A 21,851-nucleotide genomic window follows, 5' to 3' on the forward strand; every position below is an offset into this window, starting at 1 on the left:
CTTGGCTAACTCTCTCTTCTCCTTCATCTCTATAATCAAAGTTTCCCTTCTCAATGAGCTCTGCCCTGACAACCCTTTTTAATACTGCAACTATCCCCCCACCTTAGCACTGCCTAACAATTCTCTTAAAATTGAGGATGGGGGAGGGGGCCTTAATTTTAGTATGCCTAAGAATCACTTAGAGTTTTTGTGAAAATGCAGACTCTAATTCAGTAGATCTGGGATAAGGCCTGAGGCTCCGATACTGACATTGTTGGTCTGTGGACCACACGCTGAGAATAAAGTCTATAATTATAATTATGATTTATATATTACATATTATATATTTTATATTTTGTAATTTATCTACATACTGATAGTCTTTCCCCCTCTGGCTAGAACTTAAGCTCCATCAGAGCCAGGATCTTTGCTTTGTTTGTTCATGTAGCTCAAGTACCTAAATAGCACCTGGTACATGACAGACACTTAAATATTTGTTATATGAATTTTTTAATAGGTACTAAATATTTCATACAACTATGTATAAAATCCCATCACATCTAAAACTATCCAGTGGTTTTCCATTACTCTTAGAATAAAGCTCCAAAAGTTTTACTTGATGGGGCAGACATGGAAACATGCTGCTCCAATCTCCCTTCAAGGTAAGACTCACGGCTGAGCTGCGAGCAGTGTGCTTGGCTGACAGCCTCCCTGCCGTTAGCTCCTTCAAGGCCCACTTCAGCTTCTGAGGCAAGGTCATACTCTTCATGGGACACATTGGCCAATTTCTGAGCAAGGCAATGCTGCAAGGACCTAGCCATTTCCACCCAATGTGGGACTCTCTCTGGGCTTTGCTTCAGAGCTCCCCACTAGGCTGACAAAGGCTGCAGGGCTACATTCCAGTCTGGTGGCTTCCCCAGCCCCAGCCTGTTTTTCCCTGAACTTTGTCTCAGCATCTGCCTCCTGGAGAATCCACCCTATACCACCTCAAGCCCATTAGGTGGTCTACAACCTTCCCAGTCTCATTTACCTCCACCCGCTTCCCTCTTGCTCCATACAAATCTGCCAGATCCCGGATTACACCTGCATGGGTCAGTTAACATAACTGATATGGAGGTCATTGCGGCATGAATGTTTCTGAACCTCTGGGCTGTGATTTGAGATTTCATATGAATAGAATAGTTAATGCATTCAAAGTGTTTAAAAAGATTTTTCTTTAAATTCTCAAATGTAAATGCAAATGATGACCCATAGAAACCAAACAGAAGCCAAATAAAAACCCTAAACATCAAGAAAAGATGGTTTTCTAAAATCAATTTTATACTTGAAACATAATTTCCAATTCATCGAAGACTTCTTCTCAAGAAAAGTTCTGAATAAACTAGAGAATAATGAATATATTTTAATATAAATAGACTACAACTCAGTACAGGATAGTTTTATGCAGACTCGAATAGCAGTCACTAACAGTGTGCTGTTTCTGGCACTGGGTTGATCATTTCACATATATTATCTCATTTAATCCTCACAATTCTGTAAGGCTGTGCCCATTTGAAAAGCACTTATTAACTTATTAACACAGTTAATAAATACAAGGGCACAGATCTAACTTCAAATCAAATGGCAACTACAAAATCCAAGTAGCACAATTAAGAAGTAAAATCTGCTGAAGAAGGAAGTAACAATCCTTTTTGTTTCAAATAAAAGATGGAGTGTTTCTTTCAGGAAAAGATGAAATACTTCTAAGTACCCAATTTTCTGTTGCCAGCCCACCAATTGCAAAATGGTTGCCAAAAGAGTTTTTTTTTTTAAGTTACCCCCATGACTCATGAGTCTCATTATAGATATGCCTTTTCCTATTGATTTCTGGGCAAGTTTATACTGATGATGAATTAAAAAAAAGGGCAAGTAATTTAATGTCAGATATTTGTACTTTCAGGTTTTATCCATAACAATGATGAGATAAAATGATGCACTATCATTAATGATTTATTTGATGCAATAAATTACACAATTCAGTTTTCTTTTCAAACAGTCTACAACAAAAATATTTTTGGAAAAATCTTCTTCTTTCGGTAAAACATAGGTTAGCAGCCTGACATGACATGAGCCTCACATTCCAATAACCAGAACTAGAGTTCCCCACAGTTATAAGGTAAACATAGGCTTTCTTCGCATTTCTCCAGAAGTTAAAGATGCTGCCACTTGACAGAAACAAATGTACAAACATTTCCAGATTTTCCTCTGGCCTTAGTCTGAACTATTGAAAAATATCAGGAGGAAAATGACAAAAATACATAGACTCTCCATTTTAAATGTTTACATACCAAAATGGCCAAAAGGAGCATGTAAGTTAGTAAAAAGCAAGGCAAAAAAGAATGTAGTGGGTCTTAGACCAACACTAAAAGTGGGCTTAAGAGACTGTTTACTATTTTAACCGCATATTCAATTGTTCTTAACAAATTATTCAGAGGTTTATGAAATTTCTGAAATGACAAAACTTTTGTGTACCCAACTATGGATTCTTTCCCAATTACAAAATAAGGTCAGCCCCATAAATGCAAAACATAAAACCATGCAATGACCAGGCAAAAATCAGTACATCTAAGCAATTGGAAAAAGAAAATTCAACTTTTGTATGCACTAAATTTACATGTATTCCAAAAGATTTCTCTGAGTGTAACACAAATAAGACTAATAGGGTTTTGTTATTGCTGTTAACTGTTGGCTATTCTTTTCTATGAAAGGACAGAAGAATTTGACTCTCAGGATGAGCTTCTAAATTCAATATTAAAGTAACATCGATGGTATTATGGTTATATATATTCATATATACCTGTAATTTAAATGTTACTAAAATCTATAGAAGCCACAGGCACAGCCTGAAGATAAAAGCATATTCTGTAGCTTAAGCTTCATTGACAATCCTTATTATAGGGTTGTGAAAGAAACAAAACCACAGTAGAATTATGTGCTAGGTCAAAATATTAGAGAAAATTTAATTGGTATTTTACCATCCTGTATATCAAGCACCTATTGGCTGAACAGAATTGTATTTAATTTTAAATAATTAAATATCTTAATAACTTGTTTTCTATAACTCCATTCAACTAATACAAAAAGCCAAATAGAAAGATCGACACTAAGGCTGCTATCACATACCATTCCTTGATAGTGAAAATTCATCAGCAGAAAAGTTAAGAGCCAAATTGTGAGTTCGATTTAAAATTCCTTTCCCTGCTGTATGTATAAGTCACACATTATGGGGTGACCTAAAGAATATTTTGTGTTAATCTTCTTTTCTAGGCAGACTACTACCTCCAATGATTTTATAGAACAAACTCCAAAATTTTACCTGATAGCCTTAACAAAGGTAGCTCGATTATAAAGATAGAAGAGGCCATGTTAGGCAAAGATTAGAAAATGTACCATCCCTTGCCTCTCTGTGAAGTTCAAGGACAGCTAAAGCCAATTATGAGACCTAGCAATTATACTAACAGTTTAAGGTAAATATTTTTGTTTTACTTTAGATTTATATAGGGAAAGAGAGCAAAAAAGACACTGGGAGAGCACATGGAATGCTAGAGTATACAAAATCTACAACATCCATTCAAAAACATTCTTATGAATTCTATGACCTCAAGGTCAAATTTTAAGCTAGCAGGAACAGAGTAGGAATTCCAAAGCCTCTGTAAAAGGAAGGGTTAATAAATAAAAACTGCAGTTGATTTTATGCTTCAGAAACAAAATGCTGTAATGTATCTATCATTCACATGTGAGTTCATGTAATTTATCTTCAATTAGAATTATTATCCATTCAGCAGCTGAAGCCCAAGAATTGCTGATACACAGCAGATGAGAAAACATTTGCTAGTCTCTCAGCTCTGGCCTTTCTTAAGCCAAATGATGATCACACAATATAGATCACTCGTTCTATAAAACAATTTTGGCTTACATATATATAAGTTGCACTGCCAGCATTTACATTTGCAACATCACTTAATTTCCTATATTAAACTCAGAGGTTCAGCTGTGACACTTCAGCTTTACTGGTATACAATTCAGCCCCAAACTGACACCAAAAACATTGTCCAACTTTTTAGTCCAGGATTTGCTCTTTTAAAATTAATTGTTATGCTATTTAAAAAAAGCTGAAATTCAAAATGTTTGAACGTTAAAGATATAAATTTTAAAATAACCTTCACAATCTTTATAATTATGTACATGCTTTATCTCAACAGTCTAGACTTCCAAGGTTGTCAAGTCCTGTTTAAAGTTTTCTAATCTGAACCTGAATGGGAATGGCACTATAAGTACTCCTAAATAATTACAGTTTGCTAAGGAAAACTTCACTTTACATGATGAATTCATTTAGTTTAGGGCAGTGTTTCTCATCCCCAGCAGCACTGAAAATTTGGGCTAGATAATTCTTTGCTGTAGAAGGCTGTATTGTGCATTGTAGGATGTTTAGCTGTACTCCAGGGCTCTACCCACTGAATGTCAATAGTATCCCCCCAGGTGTGAAAACCAAAAATGTCCACAAATGTTGCTTAGATATAAGTAAAATTACCCTCCAGTTGAGAACCATAGCTTTGGAGTGAAAATTAAAGCTTCCACCTTGACTCCTTGACTCTGCTTCCCCAAGGAATGTTTATTTTACAGGCATACTGTGACTTAGACACTTAATAATCATCTAGTAATTAGTAGCATTAGAGATCTTTCTTTACTCTCTGTGATCAGAATCAGAAGTAAATTCTGAGTGATGGAGAACGGTCAGGAGGATGCAACTATACATTTCAAAGACCATTAGAGGTCATTTTACTGCCATTATATTAATGAGAATTACCTGAATCATAGGGCTTGATTTAAAATAATATAACAATTACAAAAATGCTAACTATATATTTTTTTAATCACCAATAAAGATTAATAATCAATCTTTAAGGATCATAAAGATTAAGGCTGTCTAAAAATCAAAGCTATAACAATCACCAATGGCTAGCTCAGACCGTAGTCTATTTCTTGACTGAATAATCCACATAAAATTATCAATTCAAAAAGCCTTGAGTCTTTTCCTTAATACTTGCTTCTTTAATACTAGCCTCATCATTTCTTCCTTCCAAACCCTTTGCATGTCATGAAGAAGCATCCTGGTATGTGTCAGAAAGTACATTATCAAGTTTTAAAGCCATTTCTCCAATATCCACATGTACAGTTTTGCTAAAACTGTCAATTCCAGATACATCACCTTCTTTATTTTGTTCTTTTCTTACTGTTTTTAAACACTTGTCAAGTCTCTTTATGAACAAGTCCACATCCTGCATCTTCATTCCGATGGCTGATGCAGCATTGAGATAAGCACAAGGGTAATTATTTGTGTGTGACATAAAACCTCTGAAAGTGTATCCACTTACAGTCTGCACAGACCCAAGAGGCACAACCCTGAAACAGAAAAGATTTACCAATTTAATATGTCTGGTGATGTAACAGAATGGCACCCATAAACAAAAGCTTACATCTACTTATTAAGAAGTTTAAAAACAGCCAGAAATCATGGCCTACGCAAATAGACTGAGTCACCCTTAAAATTATATAATAAACTACTATTGTACATAGAAAAGGTCCTGCCTGGGGACTATCTTTTACTTCCATCTTTTAAAGAGCTACAACCTCTCTGAATCTTAAATACCTTTACATTTTCAGAGATAAAAAGAAAACTTATTTCTGTTTTTGTGCTAAATCTGGAACCAGACTTCAATATATACTCACTTCCCTATAACACTAAAATGCATAAGTCAAAGCTTTTTAAGCTTTATATTTATATTAAGTGTTGCCTTAATATAATCAACAAACAATATTAACTAAAACTCTATCTATGCAATTCATGCTATGAAATGGATGATATTAAAGCAAGAACCCCGAAGAAATTATGTGACTGTTTATAGTGGGGTTCAGCACTGATAACATGCATTTTTTTAAGCTTGATAACACTGGCAAGCTTAGGACACTTAAAAAAAAAGCCAATTAAGAAAAGCAACCAAAACAAAAAGACAAATAGTGGCAACACTAAAAGCAAGGTCAAGAAGAGTGGTCTGCCTTCCCTGCTATGTGGGACATGACTCCTAGGGTGTGGATCTCCCTGGCAACATGGGACAGAACTCCCAGTATTTGCCAGGACCCAGAATCATGGGATTGAGAAAGATTTCTTGACCAAAAGGGGGGAGAGAGAAATGAGACAAAACGGAGTTTCAGTGGTTGAGAGATTTCAAACAGAGTGGAGAGGTTATCCTGGAGGCTGCTCTTATGCATTACATAGATGTCCCTTTTTAGTTTGTGGTGTATTGGAGTGGCTGGAGGGAGTCCTGAAAACTTTGAGCTGTATTCTACTGCCTTTGATTCTTGAAGATGACTGCATAATGATGTAGCTTTTACAATATGACTGTGTGATTCTGAAAACCTTGTGTCTGATACTCCTTTTATCCAGGTTATGGACAGATGGGTAAAAAAAATAGGGATAAAAATAAATAAACAATAGGGGTGATGGGGTAAAATGAATTGGGTAGATTGAAACATTAATGGTCAATGAGAGGGAGGGGTAAGGGGCATGGGATGCATGAGTTTTTTCTTTTTTCTTTTAATTTCTTTTTCCAGAGTGATGCAAATGTTCTAAAAATGATCATGGTGTAGAATACACAACTATGTGATGATACTATAAGCCACTGATTGTACACCACGTATATAGACTGTATGTGTGTGAAGATTTGTCAATAAAAATATTTGTAGAAAAAGAAAAAGAAAAGCAGTCTGGAAGTATCATAACTAGGCTTGTACACATATAGCTCATCATGGCAAAACTGAAAATTAATCTAAGATTTTTCTCAAAAAAAGCTGTACCTTATTGTTAAATCCCTAACCTTTGGTAGTCAGAGAGAAAATTTTTTTTCCTTAAAAAACATTTTTATTGTAAAACCTTAACAAACAAACATTCTGGACATACAAACATTCCATACACGGTATATAATCAATGGCTCATAATATCATCAAACAGTTGAGTATTCACCACCATGATCATTTTTTTGAACATTTGCATCACTCTAGAAAAAGAAATAAAAACTAAAAAAATTAAAAACTCATATATACCATACCCCCTACCCCTCCCTCTCACTGTCACCAGTATTTCAATCTACTCAATCCATCTCAACTTCTGTTTCCTCTACTACCTGTTTATTTTCCATCCATACCTTTTACTCATCTCTCTAAACCCTAGACAAAAGGAGCATCAGACACAAGGTCCTCACAATCACGTCACATTAAAAAAGTCGTATCATCATACAACCATCTTCAAGAAATAAGGCCGCTGGAACATAGCTCCACAGTCTAAGGCACTTCTCCCCAGCAGCTTTAATACACCATAAACCAAAAAGGGGACATCTAAATAATGCATAAGAACAATCTCCAAGACAACCTCTTGACTCTGCTTGAAATCAGAGAGAAACTTTTTAATAGAAGTTGGTAAAAAAAGAGTATTCAGTGTAAGATATTTCTTTTCAAGTCATTTTTTTTCTGACTTCATCAAACATAAAATGAAAAATGAAACGGATTTTCAAGCCATGTTTATATAAGAGGAAAAACTACATTTTTCAACAGTAGTACTTTAGGCAAAAATTGGATAACCTTTTTAGTTTAGGAAACAGATTCTTCTGTGACAATATTAAGTAATTTAGTAATAAAAATGAATTATTTCTAATACTGGCACCTCTGAAGATTATCTAACAAAGGAAAAGTAAAGAAGAAGATCTGGGCAGAGAGGTAATGAAACTTTGTGTTTATTAAACAAGCAAGATTCATATCTTTCTGTGACTATTTCAAGTGTAGGCAGTCCACATGGTGTATAAAAGCCTTAGAGAGTCTCAACTTCCACATCCTTTTATCCTAGGATGAATTACACTTCCACCTGGGGGGCTACTGTTGAAGAAAGGTACTTTATTAATGTTGAAAAGTCAAATAAACCCAAACCTCTTTTAAAAATACTCACCTAGCTCCAGAAACCTGTCTGGTGAAAAGCATTGAGCCAAGCTGAGTAACAGCTTTATCACAGTGCTCATCTAGTGTCTTAAGTGTCACAGCTGAAAAGGAAGAACATATTCCAATAAGCCTTGGTTTCCTGACATAAAAATCATTAAAAAGACAAACTTGATAGTCATTATTTTATAGTCATTGTCAAAAAAACAAGATTTCACTTGAATGCACTTAATAAATTACGGCAGGGATACCAGACAAAAACATTTTAATGGAAATTAACTTGCTCAGTACCTGAAATAGCATTTCTATATCACCCTCTCAGACACTGAATTTTCTAATTAAATAGATGGAAGAATGGCATGACCAGTATGGCAGTTTATTCAAATTCAGAACTTCCAAAATGAGAATGTAGAATATTATTTCAGAATATATATGATTAAGATCAAATTCTGCATATGGAAATTACCTTCATCCCTGCCACCACTACTTTATTACCATTTACTGAGGACTGACTGACTTACCATGTAAAGAACTTTACAAACATAATTCAATCAGTCTTTTAAAAATATTGCAAATAAGGGATAGATAGGAGAAAGGAAGACAGAAGTTAATACCTGGCAAAATTGGGATTCAAATCATACCATACCATGTCTACATAGATTATAAGCCTGCAAAGCACTGATTAGAGTGGTTTTTATGATATACTGGTGCCCAAATGATTTTCCATGTTAGCCCATTCTTGAAAAATGCTTCCTACAAATGATTCATTTTCATTACTTTGCTCACATACATGTGAAATATGAAACATATTATACTACATATATTCACATGTTACAAGGGATAATTATGAAGTTTAAAAGTTATTTAATACCATAAAAGTCAATATTCATATTATCCTTTCTAGTAGCTCTTACACATAACAAAAATGCATATTCCTTATACAAATGAAATTACCACAAATACAGATGTCTCTAATGTGCAAAAGTGCAAGATAATAAGCAATAATATTATTAAAAACAAACCAAGAAAAGCATTAATTTCTGATTTTTGGTGTTTTGTTAACTGGTAGAAACTTTTAATTGCTGACAGAGTTCTCACTAGTGATCAAATTGTTTTAAGTATTATTAAAATGTCTTATTTTAAGTATTATTTTCTGTATAATCATTATAATACTTAATATTGTTTCTGATTTTTTTTCAGTATTAGATCATATTTTAGAAGTATACTGAATCATTTTTAAAGGTTAAGATGCCTCAATTTACAGATTAGTACTATAATTAATGAATTCAGAAACACTGTAATTACAAAAAGTTTATTCTGTTTTTAAAAGTACCAACTTCCTTTGGTGATGGTCCAGAAAAATAGATTTTTTTTTAAGGAAAAATAATTACCTAAAGATATGGGATTGTGAGGTGTATGCAACAGTCTTTCATTGTAGGTTTCTGATAGCTTCTTTAGCTCCTTGGACAAATAAGAAAACATTTCCTGCAACAACAAAATGTCACATTTAAAACAAATCTAATAAAAACCACAAATCTAACAAAAAAACCACAACAGTAAGACAAAATCTAATTGGTTTGAAGTCTGTGCTGTAAATTAACTTATCCATGTGGTCTAGGACAAGTCTCTCCTTTGCCTCAGTATACTGAGATTTAAAACTGCCACAATCATCAGAAGGCACAGGACTTGGATACAGAAGAAGAACCAACCACAGAATCAACACATCTACTGCTCTGGGACTTTTATACATCTATCACAAATCCATCCTCTTCTCATAAGCTTGAGTGCTACCACTCCAGTCCAAGGAGCCATTAACCTCTTCCCTGGACAACAGAAACAGATTCTGATTTCTCTGCCTTTTCTCTTGCCCTTCCTCACAGAGACCAGAGTGGTCTTTCAAAAACATAAATCAGATCATGTCCTGTCCCTGCTTAAACCCACCAGTGACTTCCTTCTGAAATTATCAAAGCAAACCAAACGTTTTAACTATAAGGCCCCATGTGGTCTAGTCCAGCCCACACAGCCAGCTCAGCAACTGCCACTCCCCATACACACTATGCTCCTGCCACATTGGCCACGTTTCCAAAGCCTGAACATGTCAACCTCATTCTAGTGCCAGGATCTTGCTTCCCCTGTCTGCAGAAAGCTCTTCTCCGAGAACATTTTCTAACTAGCATTTTCTCATCACCTTCCAAGGAGACTTTCCTTTATTACCTCCTCATTAAAGTAGCTCTCCTGTCCAGCCCACAGCCCTCACCATCTCCCTCCAAAACCATGACATATTTTCCTTCATTATACTTATCACAATCTGAAATTATCTCATTTATTTGTTTAAATGAATACTTACTATCACTACCCCTAGAGTTGAAGACTCCTTGAAGCAGGAACTATGTCTCCCTCATCACTATTTCCCTAATACCAAGAAGAATGTGTCAGATTGCTAGTAACGAAGTAACTTATGGAAGAGGTCATTTAAAATGGTATTTCCTTTCAGTCACATAAACTTAAAAGTAGCAAATTCCTAAACAATTAAAAGAATAAAGAAACTAAAAACTAAAAACTGTATTCTTGATCCCAATCTGAAAAATAACATATACCCAATAGCAGGAAATGCAATAAAAATATATTTTACAAGCATAAAATTTCATAGGCATATGTATATATTAAGTGATAGTTTAATAAAGCTACAAATAAATATTAAGGTAGTAATCATTTGACCTGAAATTATGCTTCCCTTTCCTCTTAAGCCTTTAATATAACATGGTTAAGTCTTCAGCTGAATGAATACATTTCTACTGACCTTCTCAAGCCATATAAACTCTATAGATACAACAAATAGCCAAGGACTAACAGAGTACTCAAGCAGAGATAGCAAGAAACAATACTTCTCCAATTCAAAGGCCCCAAAACCTGTGTCAGTTTTCTTAGTAAGAAAAGGGCTGGATACTTTGATTCCACACTAGATCCCAGGGTAGCCTTTTCATGCCTGAAGCATATAGACAATTCCTTCTTTTGTTAAAGTTTATGAGAACAGGAAAATTCCTACCAAGTTTATGAATTATTAATGAATCTACTTGACACCCCCCACTTTTTTTTATCCTTATCAAGATAGTATCGTTTATATTCTGACCTAAAAATTTAAAATCTAATTATTATCTGTAAATTTTTAGGACATCTATTTTTATTAATTTTTTATTTATGATGTATAACCACATACAAACACAAACATCCTTATCATATGATCATTCCGTTCTTGTTATATAATCAATAACTCACACTATCATCACATAGTTATATATTCATTATCATGATCATTTCTTAGAACATCTACATCAATTCAGAAAAAGCAGTAAAAAGAAAATAGAAAAAAAATTCATACATACCTTACCCCTTACCCTTACCCTTCACCAATAACCAGCATTTCAATCTACTAAATTTATTTTAACATTTGTTCCCTCTATTATTTACTTATTTTTAATCCACATGGTTTATCCGTTGATAAGGTAGACAAAAGGAGCATCAGACACAAGGATCTCACAACTACACAGTCACACTGCGGCAGCCAAATCATCATACAATTATCTTCAAGAAACATGGCCACCGGAGCACAGCTCCACATTTTCAGGCAGTTCCTTCCAGCCTATCCATTATACCTTAACTAAACAGGTGGTATCTATTTAATGCGTTAAGAATAACCTCCAGGATAACCTCTCTACTCTTTTTGGAATCTCAGCCACTGACTCTTTATTTTGTCTCATTTTGCTCTTCCCCCTTTTGGTTGAGAAGATTTTCTCAACCCCTTGATGCTGAGTTCCAGCTCATTCTAGGATTTCTGTCCCTTGTTGCCAGGAAGGTCCACAACCCTGGGAGTCATGTCCCATGTAGAGAGGGGGAGTGCAGTGAGTTTGCTTCCTGTGTTGGCCGAGAGAGGCCACATCTGAGCAACAAAAGAGGTTCTCCTGGAGGTGACTCTTAGACCTAATTTTAAGCAGGCTTAGCCTATCCTTTGTGGGATTAAGTTTCATATGAACAAACCCCAAGATTGGAGGCTTGGCCTATTGCTTTGGCTGTCCCCACTGCCTGTGAGAATATCAAGAATTCTCCACTTGGGGAAGTTGAATTGTCCCCCTTTATCACCATTCCCCCTAGAGGACTCTGCAAATACTTCCCTATTCACTGTTCATTGCTCTGGGACTTATCTGGGCATCACTCTGGACAAACCTACAAAATCTCATGCCCTACGCAAGGTTCCAAGTACTATGGTGTTCAATTAAGCTGTCCACATAAGTTATATTAGGAAATGTACTAGTCAAAATATAAATTTTGCACGAAGTAAACATTTTTTGCTTGTTTCACACATGTGTTGAAGTTTTAAAATATTAATTACCATCTATTTTCAACACCCTGCATTATTGATATTCCTTTGTTCTTTCTGATGCAAAAATATTTTTAAATTTGCACATTAAGTCACTATCATTATACACTCTAGACATTCCTAGATTATACCATCTCAGTCTTTATCATCTATTTTTCTTTTGATTTTATTTGTGCCCTCAGTCCTCCTCCTTCTATCATTCTCACATCCAGCTCCATTTAGTGTACTAACATTATTGTATTACAGTTAGATAGTATTGTGCTATCCATTTCTGAATTTTTACAATCAGTCCTGTTGCATAATCAGCTCCAATTACCCAATATCTACCTTATTTCTATCTCCTTATGGTCTCTGTTACCAATCGAAATTCTCCAAGTTCTTTTGCTAATGTCAGTTCATATCAGTGAGACCATACAGTATTTATCCTTTTGTTTCTGGCTAATTTCACTCAGCTTAATGTCCTTAAGGTCCAGCCACGTTGTTACATGCTTCATAACTTTATTCTGTCTTACAGCTGCATAATATTCCAGTGTATGTATATACCACAGCTTGCTTAGCCATTTGTCTGTTGATGGACATCTTGGCTGTTTCCATCTCTTGGCAATTATAAATAATGCTGCTATGAACATTGGTGTGCAAATGTCCATTTGTGTTCTTGCCCTCATGTCCTCTGAGTAAATACCTAGCAATGGTACTGCCAGATCATATGCAATTCTATACTTGGCTTCCTGAGGAATCGCCACATTGCCTTCCACAGCGGTTGTACCATTTGACATTCCCACCAACAGTGGATAAGTGTGCCTCTTTCTGTACATCCTCTCCAACACTTGTCATTTTCTGTTTCATTGATAATGGCCATTCTGGTGGGTGTGAGATGATATCTCATCGTGGTTTTGATTTGCATTTCCCTAATAGCCAGGGAAGTTGAGCATCTTTTCATGTGCCTTTTGGGCATCTGTATTTCCTCTTCTGAAAAGTGTCTGTTCATGTCTTTTTCCCATTTTGTAATTGGGTCGTCTTTTTTGTTGTTGAGTTGAACAGTCTCTTTATATATTATGGATACTAGACCTTTATCTGATATATCATTTCCAAATATTGTCTCCCATTGTGTAGGCCGTCTTTTCACTTTCTTGACAAAGATCTTTGATGCACAAAAGTGTTTAATTTTGAGGAGCTCCCATTTCTTTCTTTCTTTCTTTCTTCAGTGCTCATGCTTTGGTGTAAGGTCTAGGAAACCGCCTCCTATTATAAGATTGATAAGATATTTCCCTGCATTTTCTTCTAAAAGTTTTATGGTTTTAGATTTAATGTTTAGGCTTTTGATCCATTTTGAGTTCACTTTGGTATAGGGTGTAAGATATGGATCCATTTCATTCTTTTGCATGTGAATATCCAGTTCTCTAGACACCATTTATTGAAGAGACTGTTCTGTCCCAGGTGAGTTGGCTTGACGGACTTATCAAAGATCAATTGTCCATAGATGAGAGGGTCTATATCCGAACACTCTATTTGATTCCACTGATCAGTATATCTGTCTTTATGTTTTGACATAAAGGTAAAAAACAATGCTGCTTTGACCACTGTAGCTTCATAATATGCCTTAAAGTCAGGTAGTGTGAAGCCTCCAACTTCATTTTTCTTTCTCAGGATATTTTTAGCTATTTAGGGCAACCTGCCCTTCCACATAAATTTGGTTATTGGATTTTCTATTTCTGAAAAGTAAGTTTTTTGGATTTTAATTGGTATTGCATTGAATCTGTAAATCAATTTAGGTAGAATTGACATCTTAACTATATTTAGTCTTCCAATCCATGAACACGGTATGCCCTTTCATCTATGTAGGTCTTCTGTGATTTCTTTTAACAATTTCTTGTAGTTTTCTTTGTATAGGTCTTTTGTCTCTTTAGTTAAATTTATTCCTAAATATTTTATTCTTTTGGCTGCAATTGTAAATGGAATTTTTTTTTGATTTCCCCCTCAGATTGTTCATTATTAGTGTATAGAAACACTACAGATTTTTGAGTGTTGATTTTGTAACCTGCCACGTTGCTGTACTCATTTATTAGCTCTAGTAGTTTTGCTGTGGATTTTTCAGGTTTTTCTACATATAGTATCATATCATCTGCAAACAATGAGAGTTTTACTTCTTCCTTTTCAATTTTGATGCCTTGTATTTCTTTTTCTTGTCTAATTGTTCTGGCCAGAACTTCCAACATGATGTTGAACAACAATGGTGATAGTGGACATTCTTGTCTTGTTCCTTATCTTAGGGGGAAAGTTTTCAGCTTTTCCCCATTGAGGATGATGTTAGCTGTGGGTTTTTCATATATTCCCTTTATTACACTGAGGAAGTTCCCTTCTATGCCCATCCTTTGAAGTGTTTTCAACAGGAAAGGATGTTGAATTTTGTCAAATGCCTTTTCTGCAGCAATCAAGATGATCATGTGGTTTTTCTGCTTTGATCTGTTGATATGGTGTATTACATTAATTGATTTTCTTATGTTGAACCATCCTTGCATACCTGGGATGAATCCTACTTGGTCATGGTGCATAATTCTTTTAATGCGCTGCTGGATTTTATTTGCTAGAATTTTGTGGAGGATTTTTGCATCTATATTCGTTAGAGAGATTGGTCTGTAGTTTTCTCTTCTTGTAATATCTTTGTCTGGCTTTGGTATGAGGGTGATGTTGGTTTTGTAGAATGAGTTAGGTAACTTTCCATCTTCTTCAATTTTTCTGAAGAGTTTGAGCATGATTGGAATTAATTCTTTCTTGAATGTTTGGTAGAATTCACATGTGAAGCCGTCTGATCCTGCACTTTTCTTTTTGGGGAGCTTCTTAATGACTAATTCCATTTCTTTGCTTGTGATTGGTTTGTTGAGGTCATCTATTTCTTCTTGAGTCAATGCTGGTTGTTCATGTCTTTCTAGGAAGTTGTCCATTTCATCTACATTGCCTAGTTTATTACCATAAAGTTGTTCATAGTATCCTCTCATTACTTCCTTTATTTCTGGGGGGTCAGCGGTTATGTCTCCTCTTCCGTTTCTGATTTTATTTATTTGCATCCTCTCTCTTCTTCTTTTTGTCAACCTTGCTAAGGGTCCATCAATCTTATTGATTTTCTCATAGAAGCAACTTCTGGTTTTGTTGATTTTCTCGATTGTTTCCATGCTCTCAATTTCATTTATTTCTGCTCTAATCTTTGTTATTTCTTTCCTTTTGCTTGCTTTGGGGTTAGTTTGCTGTTCTTTCTCTAGTTCTTCCAAGTGGACAGTTAATTCCTCCATTTTTGCTCTTTCTTCTTTTTTGATACAGGCATTTAGGGCAATAAATTTCCCTCTTAGCACTGCCTTTGCTGCATCCCATAAATTTTGGTATGTTCTGTTTTTGTTTCATTTGCCTCAAGATATTTACTGATTTCTCTTGTAACTTCTTCCTTGACCCACTGGTTGTTTAAGAGTGTGTTGCTGAACCTTCACAGATTTGTGAATTTTCTCGTACTCTGGCTATTATTGATTTCCACCTTCATTCCCTTATGATCTGAGAAAGTGTTCTGTATGATTTCAATCTTTTTAAATTTATTGAGACTTGCTTCATGACCCAGCATTGGTCTATCCTTGAGAATAATCCATGAGCACTTCAGAAAAAGGTGTATCCTGCTGTTGTGAGGTGTAATGTTCTATACATGTCTGTTAAGTCTAGCTCATTTATTATATTATTCAAATTCTCTGTTTCTCTATTGATCCTCTGTAGATGTTCTGTCCATTGATGAAAGTAGGGGATTGAAACCCCCAACTATTACTGTAGATGTGTCTATTTCTCTTTTCAGTGTTTGCCTCGTATTTTGAAGCATTCTGGCTCAGTGCATAAATATTTATGATAGCTATGTTTTCTTGCTGAACTGTTCCTTTTATTAATACATAGTGTCCTTCTTTGTCTCTTTTAACTGTTTTACATTTGAAGTCTTATTTGTTGGATATTAGTATAGCTACTCCTGCTCTTTTCTGATTGTTGTTTACATGGAAAATCTTTTCCCAACCTTTCACTTTCAACCTATGTTTATCCTTGGGTCTAAGACGCATTTCCCGTAGACAGCATATAGATGGGTCCTGTTTTTTAATCCATCTGCCAGTCTATGTCTTTTGATTGGGGAGTTTAATCCATTAACATTTAGTGTTATTACTGTATGAGCAGTACTTTCTTCTACCATTTTGCCTTTTGGATTTCATATGTAATATTGAATTTTCCTTCTTTTTACCTTTACTGATAGTCTTCATTTCTATACTCTTCTCCACACCTCTCTCGTGTGTCTTTTCCTATCTGTCTCTAGTGCTCCCTTTAGTATTTCTTGCAGAGCCAGTCTCTTGGTCACAAATTCTCTCACTGAATTTTTCTCTGCAAATGTTTTAATTTCCCCCACATTTTTAAAGGACAATTTTCCTGGATAAAGAATTCTTGGTTGGCAGTTTTTCTCTTTTAGTATCTTAAATATATTATACCACTGTCTTCTCATCTCCCTGGTTTCTGCTGACAAATCTACACATAGTCTTATTGGGCTTGCCTTGTATGTGATGGATTGCTTTTCTCTTGCTATTTTCAAGATTCTCTCTTTCTCTTTGTCATCTGACATTCTGATTAGTAAGTGTCTTGTAGTACGTCTATTTGGATCTATTCTATTTGGGGTATGCTGTACTTCTTGGATCTGTAATTTTAAGTCTTTCATAAGAGTTGAAAAATTTTCAGTGATAATTTCCTCCATTACTTTTTCTCCTCCTTTTCCTTTCTCTTTTCCTTCTGGGTCACCCACAACACGTATATTTGTGCGCTTCATGTTCTTATTTAATTCCCTGAGTCCCTGCTCATATTTTTCCATTCTTTTCCCTATATATTTTTTTGCTTGTCAGATTTCAGATGTCCCGTCCTCCAGTTCACTAATCCTATCTACTGCCTCTTGAAATCTGACATTGTAGGTTTCCATTATTTTTTTCATCTCTTCTACAGTGCCTTTCATTCCCATAAATTCTGTGACTTGCTTTATCAGACTTTTGATTTCTTATTTTTGTTCATTCTTTGCCTTCTTTATATCCTCCCTCAATTCACTGATTTGATTTTTGATGAGGTTTTCCACATCTGTTTGAACACTGTGAATTAATTGTTTCAACTCCTGTATCTCATTTTAATCGTTGATTTGTTTCTTTGACTGGGTCATTTCTATAATTTTCCTAGTATGATTCGTTATTTTCTGCTGGCAATAGGCATTTAATTACCTTAATTAGTTTATTCTGGAGATTGTTTTCACTTTGTCTTTTCCTAGGATTTTCTTGCTGGATGACTTTGTTGTCTATCTGTTCTTTGACATTCAGTTCAGCTTATTATGGACCTCTAAACTCTAGCTTAGGTTTTGTTTAATAGATCAGAATTTTTCAGTTCTTGGTTTTTTGTTTCTTGCCCTGCCTGTATGGTGCCTTTCCCCCACCCCTTAGAAGGGTCTACTTAGGTATTTTAGACCTCAGTCAGATTTTCACAGACCAAACTGGTCTCCTCTCAGGAGAAATGAGTCACATGCATCAGTTTTCTCTGAGGGTGAAACCCAGAAGATAAAAAGGCTTTCCTATGAAGTCTCTGGACTTTGCATTTTTCCTATCCTACCCATTATGTGTGCTTTTCAGCCTGCAGGTCCCACCAGCATAAGGTGATGTGGTACCTTTAACTTCAGCAGACTCTCCCTACTGGGGGCACAGTGGAGACAGAGGAGAGGCTGTAGGCTGGCTTTAATCACTTCACTTATCCCGATTCTTCGATCTGAATTCCTTGAGGGAGGGATTTCACCTGAGCTGGGCCCTACCCCTCTCCTGGGGAAGGCACTGGCTCCAAACAAGCTCTCAAACAAGCTCAATTCTGCCTATGCCTGGGGCAGTAGAGCCCGAGAAGCCTTGCAGGGTTCTGGGGGGAGCTTGGAGCTGATCCATCTGGTCCAGACTGGGGTACACTGTGTGTCCGGTCACTGACGTGGACCCAGCAGTTGTTCTGTACTGTTCCTGGCTATCTACTAGCTGCTCTGGAGGATGAACTAAATCCCACACCTTGCTAGGCTGCCATCTTGCCTTCAATTGTGCTGCTGTTTCTAATTTTTAGGACATCTTATAAAATTAATTCTCAGGGTGCCAGAATTATGAAATCCTAGACAAATCACTAAAATAAATATGTTCTTTTTATAATCAAAAAGTTAACACATTCACATTTGTTGTATCTAATGAAGCTATCACTAAATGTTATTATTACACATGATAAGTCAATTTTGTTATTAATAAAGAATTATTTAAGGGGGCAAATTTCAACACCATTTACAAAAATGGAAAAAAATTTGTTGTAGGCATCTTTTCCCAGATCATATAAAGATTTCCTGCCCCCTGAAAACCAAATATTTCTACCTTTGCTTCAGAAAGTGAAAGAATAAGATAAGTAAATATAACAAAGAAACTAACAGTTTTTTCAGAACCTAGAAGAATTCATAATCTTTTAATTACCACACCAGTGTTAACAAAATTACCATTCACAGGTTTCCTTTGTATATTTTCAATTGCTATAAAGTAACTAGGTCACTTAATTAAATGCTCTGAATTGATTTAAAAAGCAGTCACATATTTTCATTTAGATATTAACTGCTGATTTTTTCATCTATATTATTCACCCAAGTCTCAACCTCCATCTGTCAATTCAATTCTTTCTTACTCTCAAATTCACCAACTCATCATAAGCAGAAACAAATATGAAAGCCAGGAAATGCCTTCTATAGAGCCCTTGTATTTTCCCCTTAATGACAATAAAAATCACAACCATCCTTCATCTATCCTTCAGTATATGTTAATGAAGCAAAGGTTTCTTCATTTTACCTATTTCAGTGATGAGGGCTAATCTAAAATATTATTCTACTTTGGTTGTCACAATAATCATCAATGTGGTCAGATTTGCACAATCTGAGGAACCTGATGAGTAGCTAGTTTGTACTTAACTGACTTATTTATTTCTGAAAAAGAAGGAATGTCTCCTTAGTAACACCCCTAGAGGGTGTTTTTAAACTTATTGATGCATATACGACAATTTAAAAAGTGAGCTGTTGAATGTTAAACTTCTAATACTTAAGTGAATTGGTGTTACCCCATCCCATGAATCATCTGCTAATGACACTAGAATTCAGTTTTAACTGTAGCTAACATTAGGATAAAAATCTCCAGACTAAAAAAAAAAATATCAAGATAACTATACCTCATCTATCACTAATATGTGAGTAATTGGACAAAAAAAAGGAAAAATATTTGTGAGTCAAATTCACATTCAACTGCAAATACTTACAGTGCCCCTATTCTGTGTTAAGAGGTTATGGTAGGTAAGGAAGCTTTAAATATCTTAAAAGTGCAATTTATACTGAATTCTACAACATTTCACACACGAAGGTCCTAAAATGCTCTCCCATTAATATCACTACATTTAAAAAATACTGTTTGGTAGAGAGCACCACTATTTCCTATACAAGTACTTAGCGAAGCAAATTTTTATCTGATATATTAAAGGTACTACAGAACCCGAACTATTTTTTGTTATGGTTGAATCTATAACTGACATTTATTATAAAATACTTCTGTAAAGAGAGAAATTTATAAGCACCCCAAGCAAATGTATATAGAAAGATCTTACTTGAAATAAATGAAATATTATTGATTTTCTATGCCCTTTGTGCTATACTTAACTTAATTTTAAAAGACTTTTCACTAGAGATAAACTGAACTGTATACCTGAATGCTAATGTCAGCTATATTTCTAAAATAAAAGTACAAAGCCTTACCCCATAGTTCAAGATGTTAATGGAAGAGAAGTTGAATTATATTAAGCATTATCTTCTGTATGGCTGTTTATAAATCGATTTGCAACCATGATGCTTAACATCTAGCCTAGTCCTTCCCTAAACAACACAAAGACATGCATAATTCACTAAATTTTAAAGACAAGCATCTTATATAATCATGTCTTTGAAACATACCGTCTCATGTTATAGGATAAGACAAAAACAAAACATATTATGGTGTATCTCATAAGGTGCATGGATAATAAATCAAAAGAGAAACATAACTAGTTTAATATTTCAAAGATGACATGAATGAATGGATGGACAACAGACTGCAGGTACATTTTCACACACACACCAATACCTATATTTAGGGATAACAGTACTAAATATGATTTGCTGCTATCTATGATTGGGGGATCCATACATATATGGCTATTTTTGCATCAGAGGTTAAAGCACTGCTTTGAAGCTCATCTACTCTTGAGGCCCCATATCCATGCCTGAAATCTATAGTCTTTGTTCAGATTCAACTACATTTTAGGGCTGAAAATCTATGTTTCCAGTAGATAAGCTCTGTTATGCAACATTGCTTGAAGTTGTGTTTCTGATTTCTTTTAGAACATACTCATCCTCCAAGCTTCAGCTCACAAGTTTCTAGCCATTGGAGCAGCCATCCTGCTGTTATTTCTCTTCTGCACTGGTCCAACAGCCAATACATGCCATAAGAAAGGATTATATGTCTGCTCTGGTCAGAAGAGTATGCTTGTAAAAGGAAAGCTAAGTAGAATAATGGTCTTCTCTGGAAGCAAAACAGAAGTGAGGATAAACCTCTAGGACTAATCATCCTTTTTGCATAGACAGATTCAAAGAAACCTGTTCTTATATTTAAACCCCTTTTCCTAAGACTTCCTTAGTTGAATTCATGGTCATTTCTTCCCTCAATGAAGCAGATGTGTTGATCGTGAAGGTACTAAGGGTAAAGAAGCCCAATTCATACACAGAATTCTGCTCTCTCTGATCCTTTAACCCATCAAAAAAGAAGGCTTGAGGAGGGACAGCTTCAAGCTGAGTCCTTGTCTGCCTCCACTGTGAAAAAGATAAAGCCTTTTCTGACGAGATACAGCCAGATGAAATAACCTCTAAAAATATCATTGTGGTGAAAAAGGGCACAGAATTCTTTTTAATCCTAAATTTTCTTTTAACACTCCTTTTTTTAGTAAGCAATAGCACCAATAATATAAAAAGGAGTTCTGAGTGATGGTATATAAATAGCTCTGGCTGAAGCATAATAGCTTTGCCTCAGCTTCTCCAGAGCTAAACTAATAAACTATCACGATTAAATTTTTAGAGTTCAAAGGCAAATCCATTTAAACAAAAGACGCCCTTACTTCTGCAACAAATCTAATAAAAAAGACAATATTTATGCTACATTTGGGCAATTATGGTTTATGGAGGACATCCACATTTTTCAATGAAAAGATCTGAATGAAGTTGTTAAAGAGCAAACTTTTATTCATTGTCAATAACAGAACTCTCAAATGAACATTTTAATACTATGAGACTTATTATAATAGACATTACCTGTTCTAGGAAAATTCTATATACAGAATTTAAAATAAAACCAATTAC

General features: G+C 35.1%; 1 protein-coding gene across 2 annotated transcripts in view; it reads right to left on the bottom strand.

Moving 5' to 3' along the window:
- Positions 1–285: 285 nt before the first annotated feature.
- The window catches only part of SEPSECS (Sep (O-phosphoserine) tRNA:Sec (selenocysteine) tRNA synthase), an 88,169-nt gene continuing 66,603 nt past the window's right edge, over positions 286–21,851 (bottom strand). Inside the window, exons 9-11 of one of the 2 annotated variants that reach the window (XM_077136521.1) lie at positions 9,393–9,486; positions 8,015–8,105; positions 286–5,421 (exon numbers count right to left, since the gene is read on the bottom strand). In XM_077136521.1, coding sequence (XP_076992636.1) covers positions 5,115–5,421; positions 8,015–8,105; positions 9,393–9,486 — 492 coding nt within the window. In that variant the 3' untranslated portion in view covers positions 286–5,114. The remainder of the gene's footprint in view (positions 5,422–8,014; positions 8,106–9,392; positions 9,487–21,851) is intronic. The other variant, XM_077136522.1, reaches the window with a different exon arrangement.

This window comes from Tamandua tetradactyla, chromosome 19 (assembly GCF_023851605.1).
Source record: "Tamandua tetradactyla isolate mTamTet1 chromosome 19, mTamTet1.pri, whole genome shotgun sequence".
In the NCBI taxonomy this organism is placed as follows: Eukaryota; Metazoa; Chordata; class Mammalia; order Pilosa; family Myrmecophagidae; genus Tamandua; species Tamandua tetradactyla.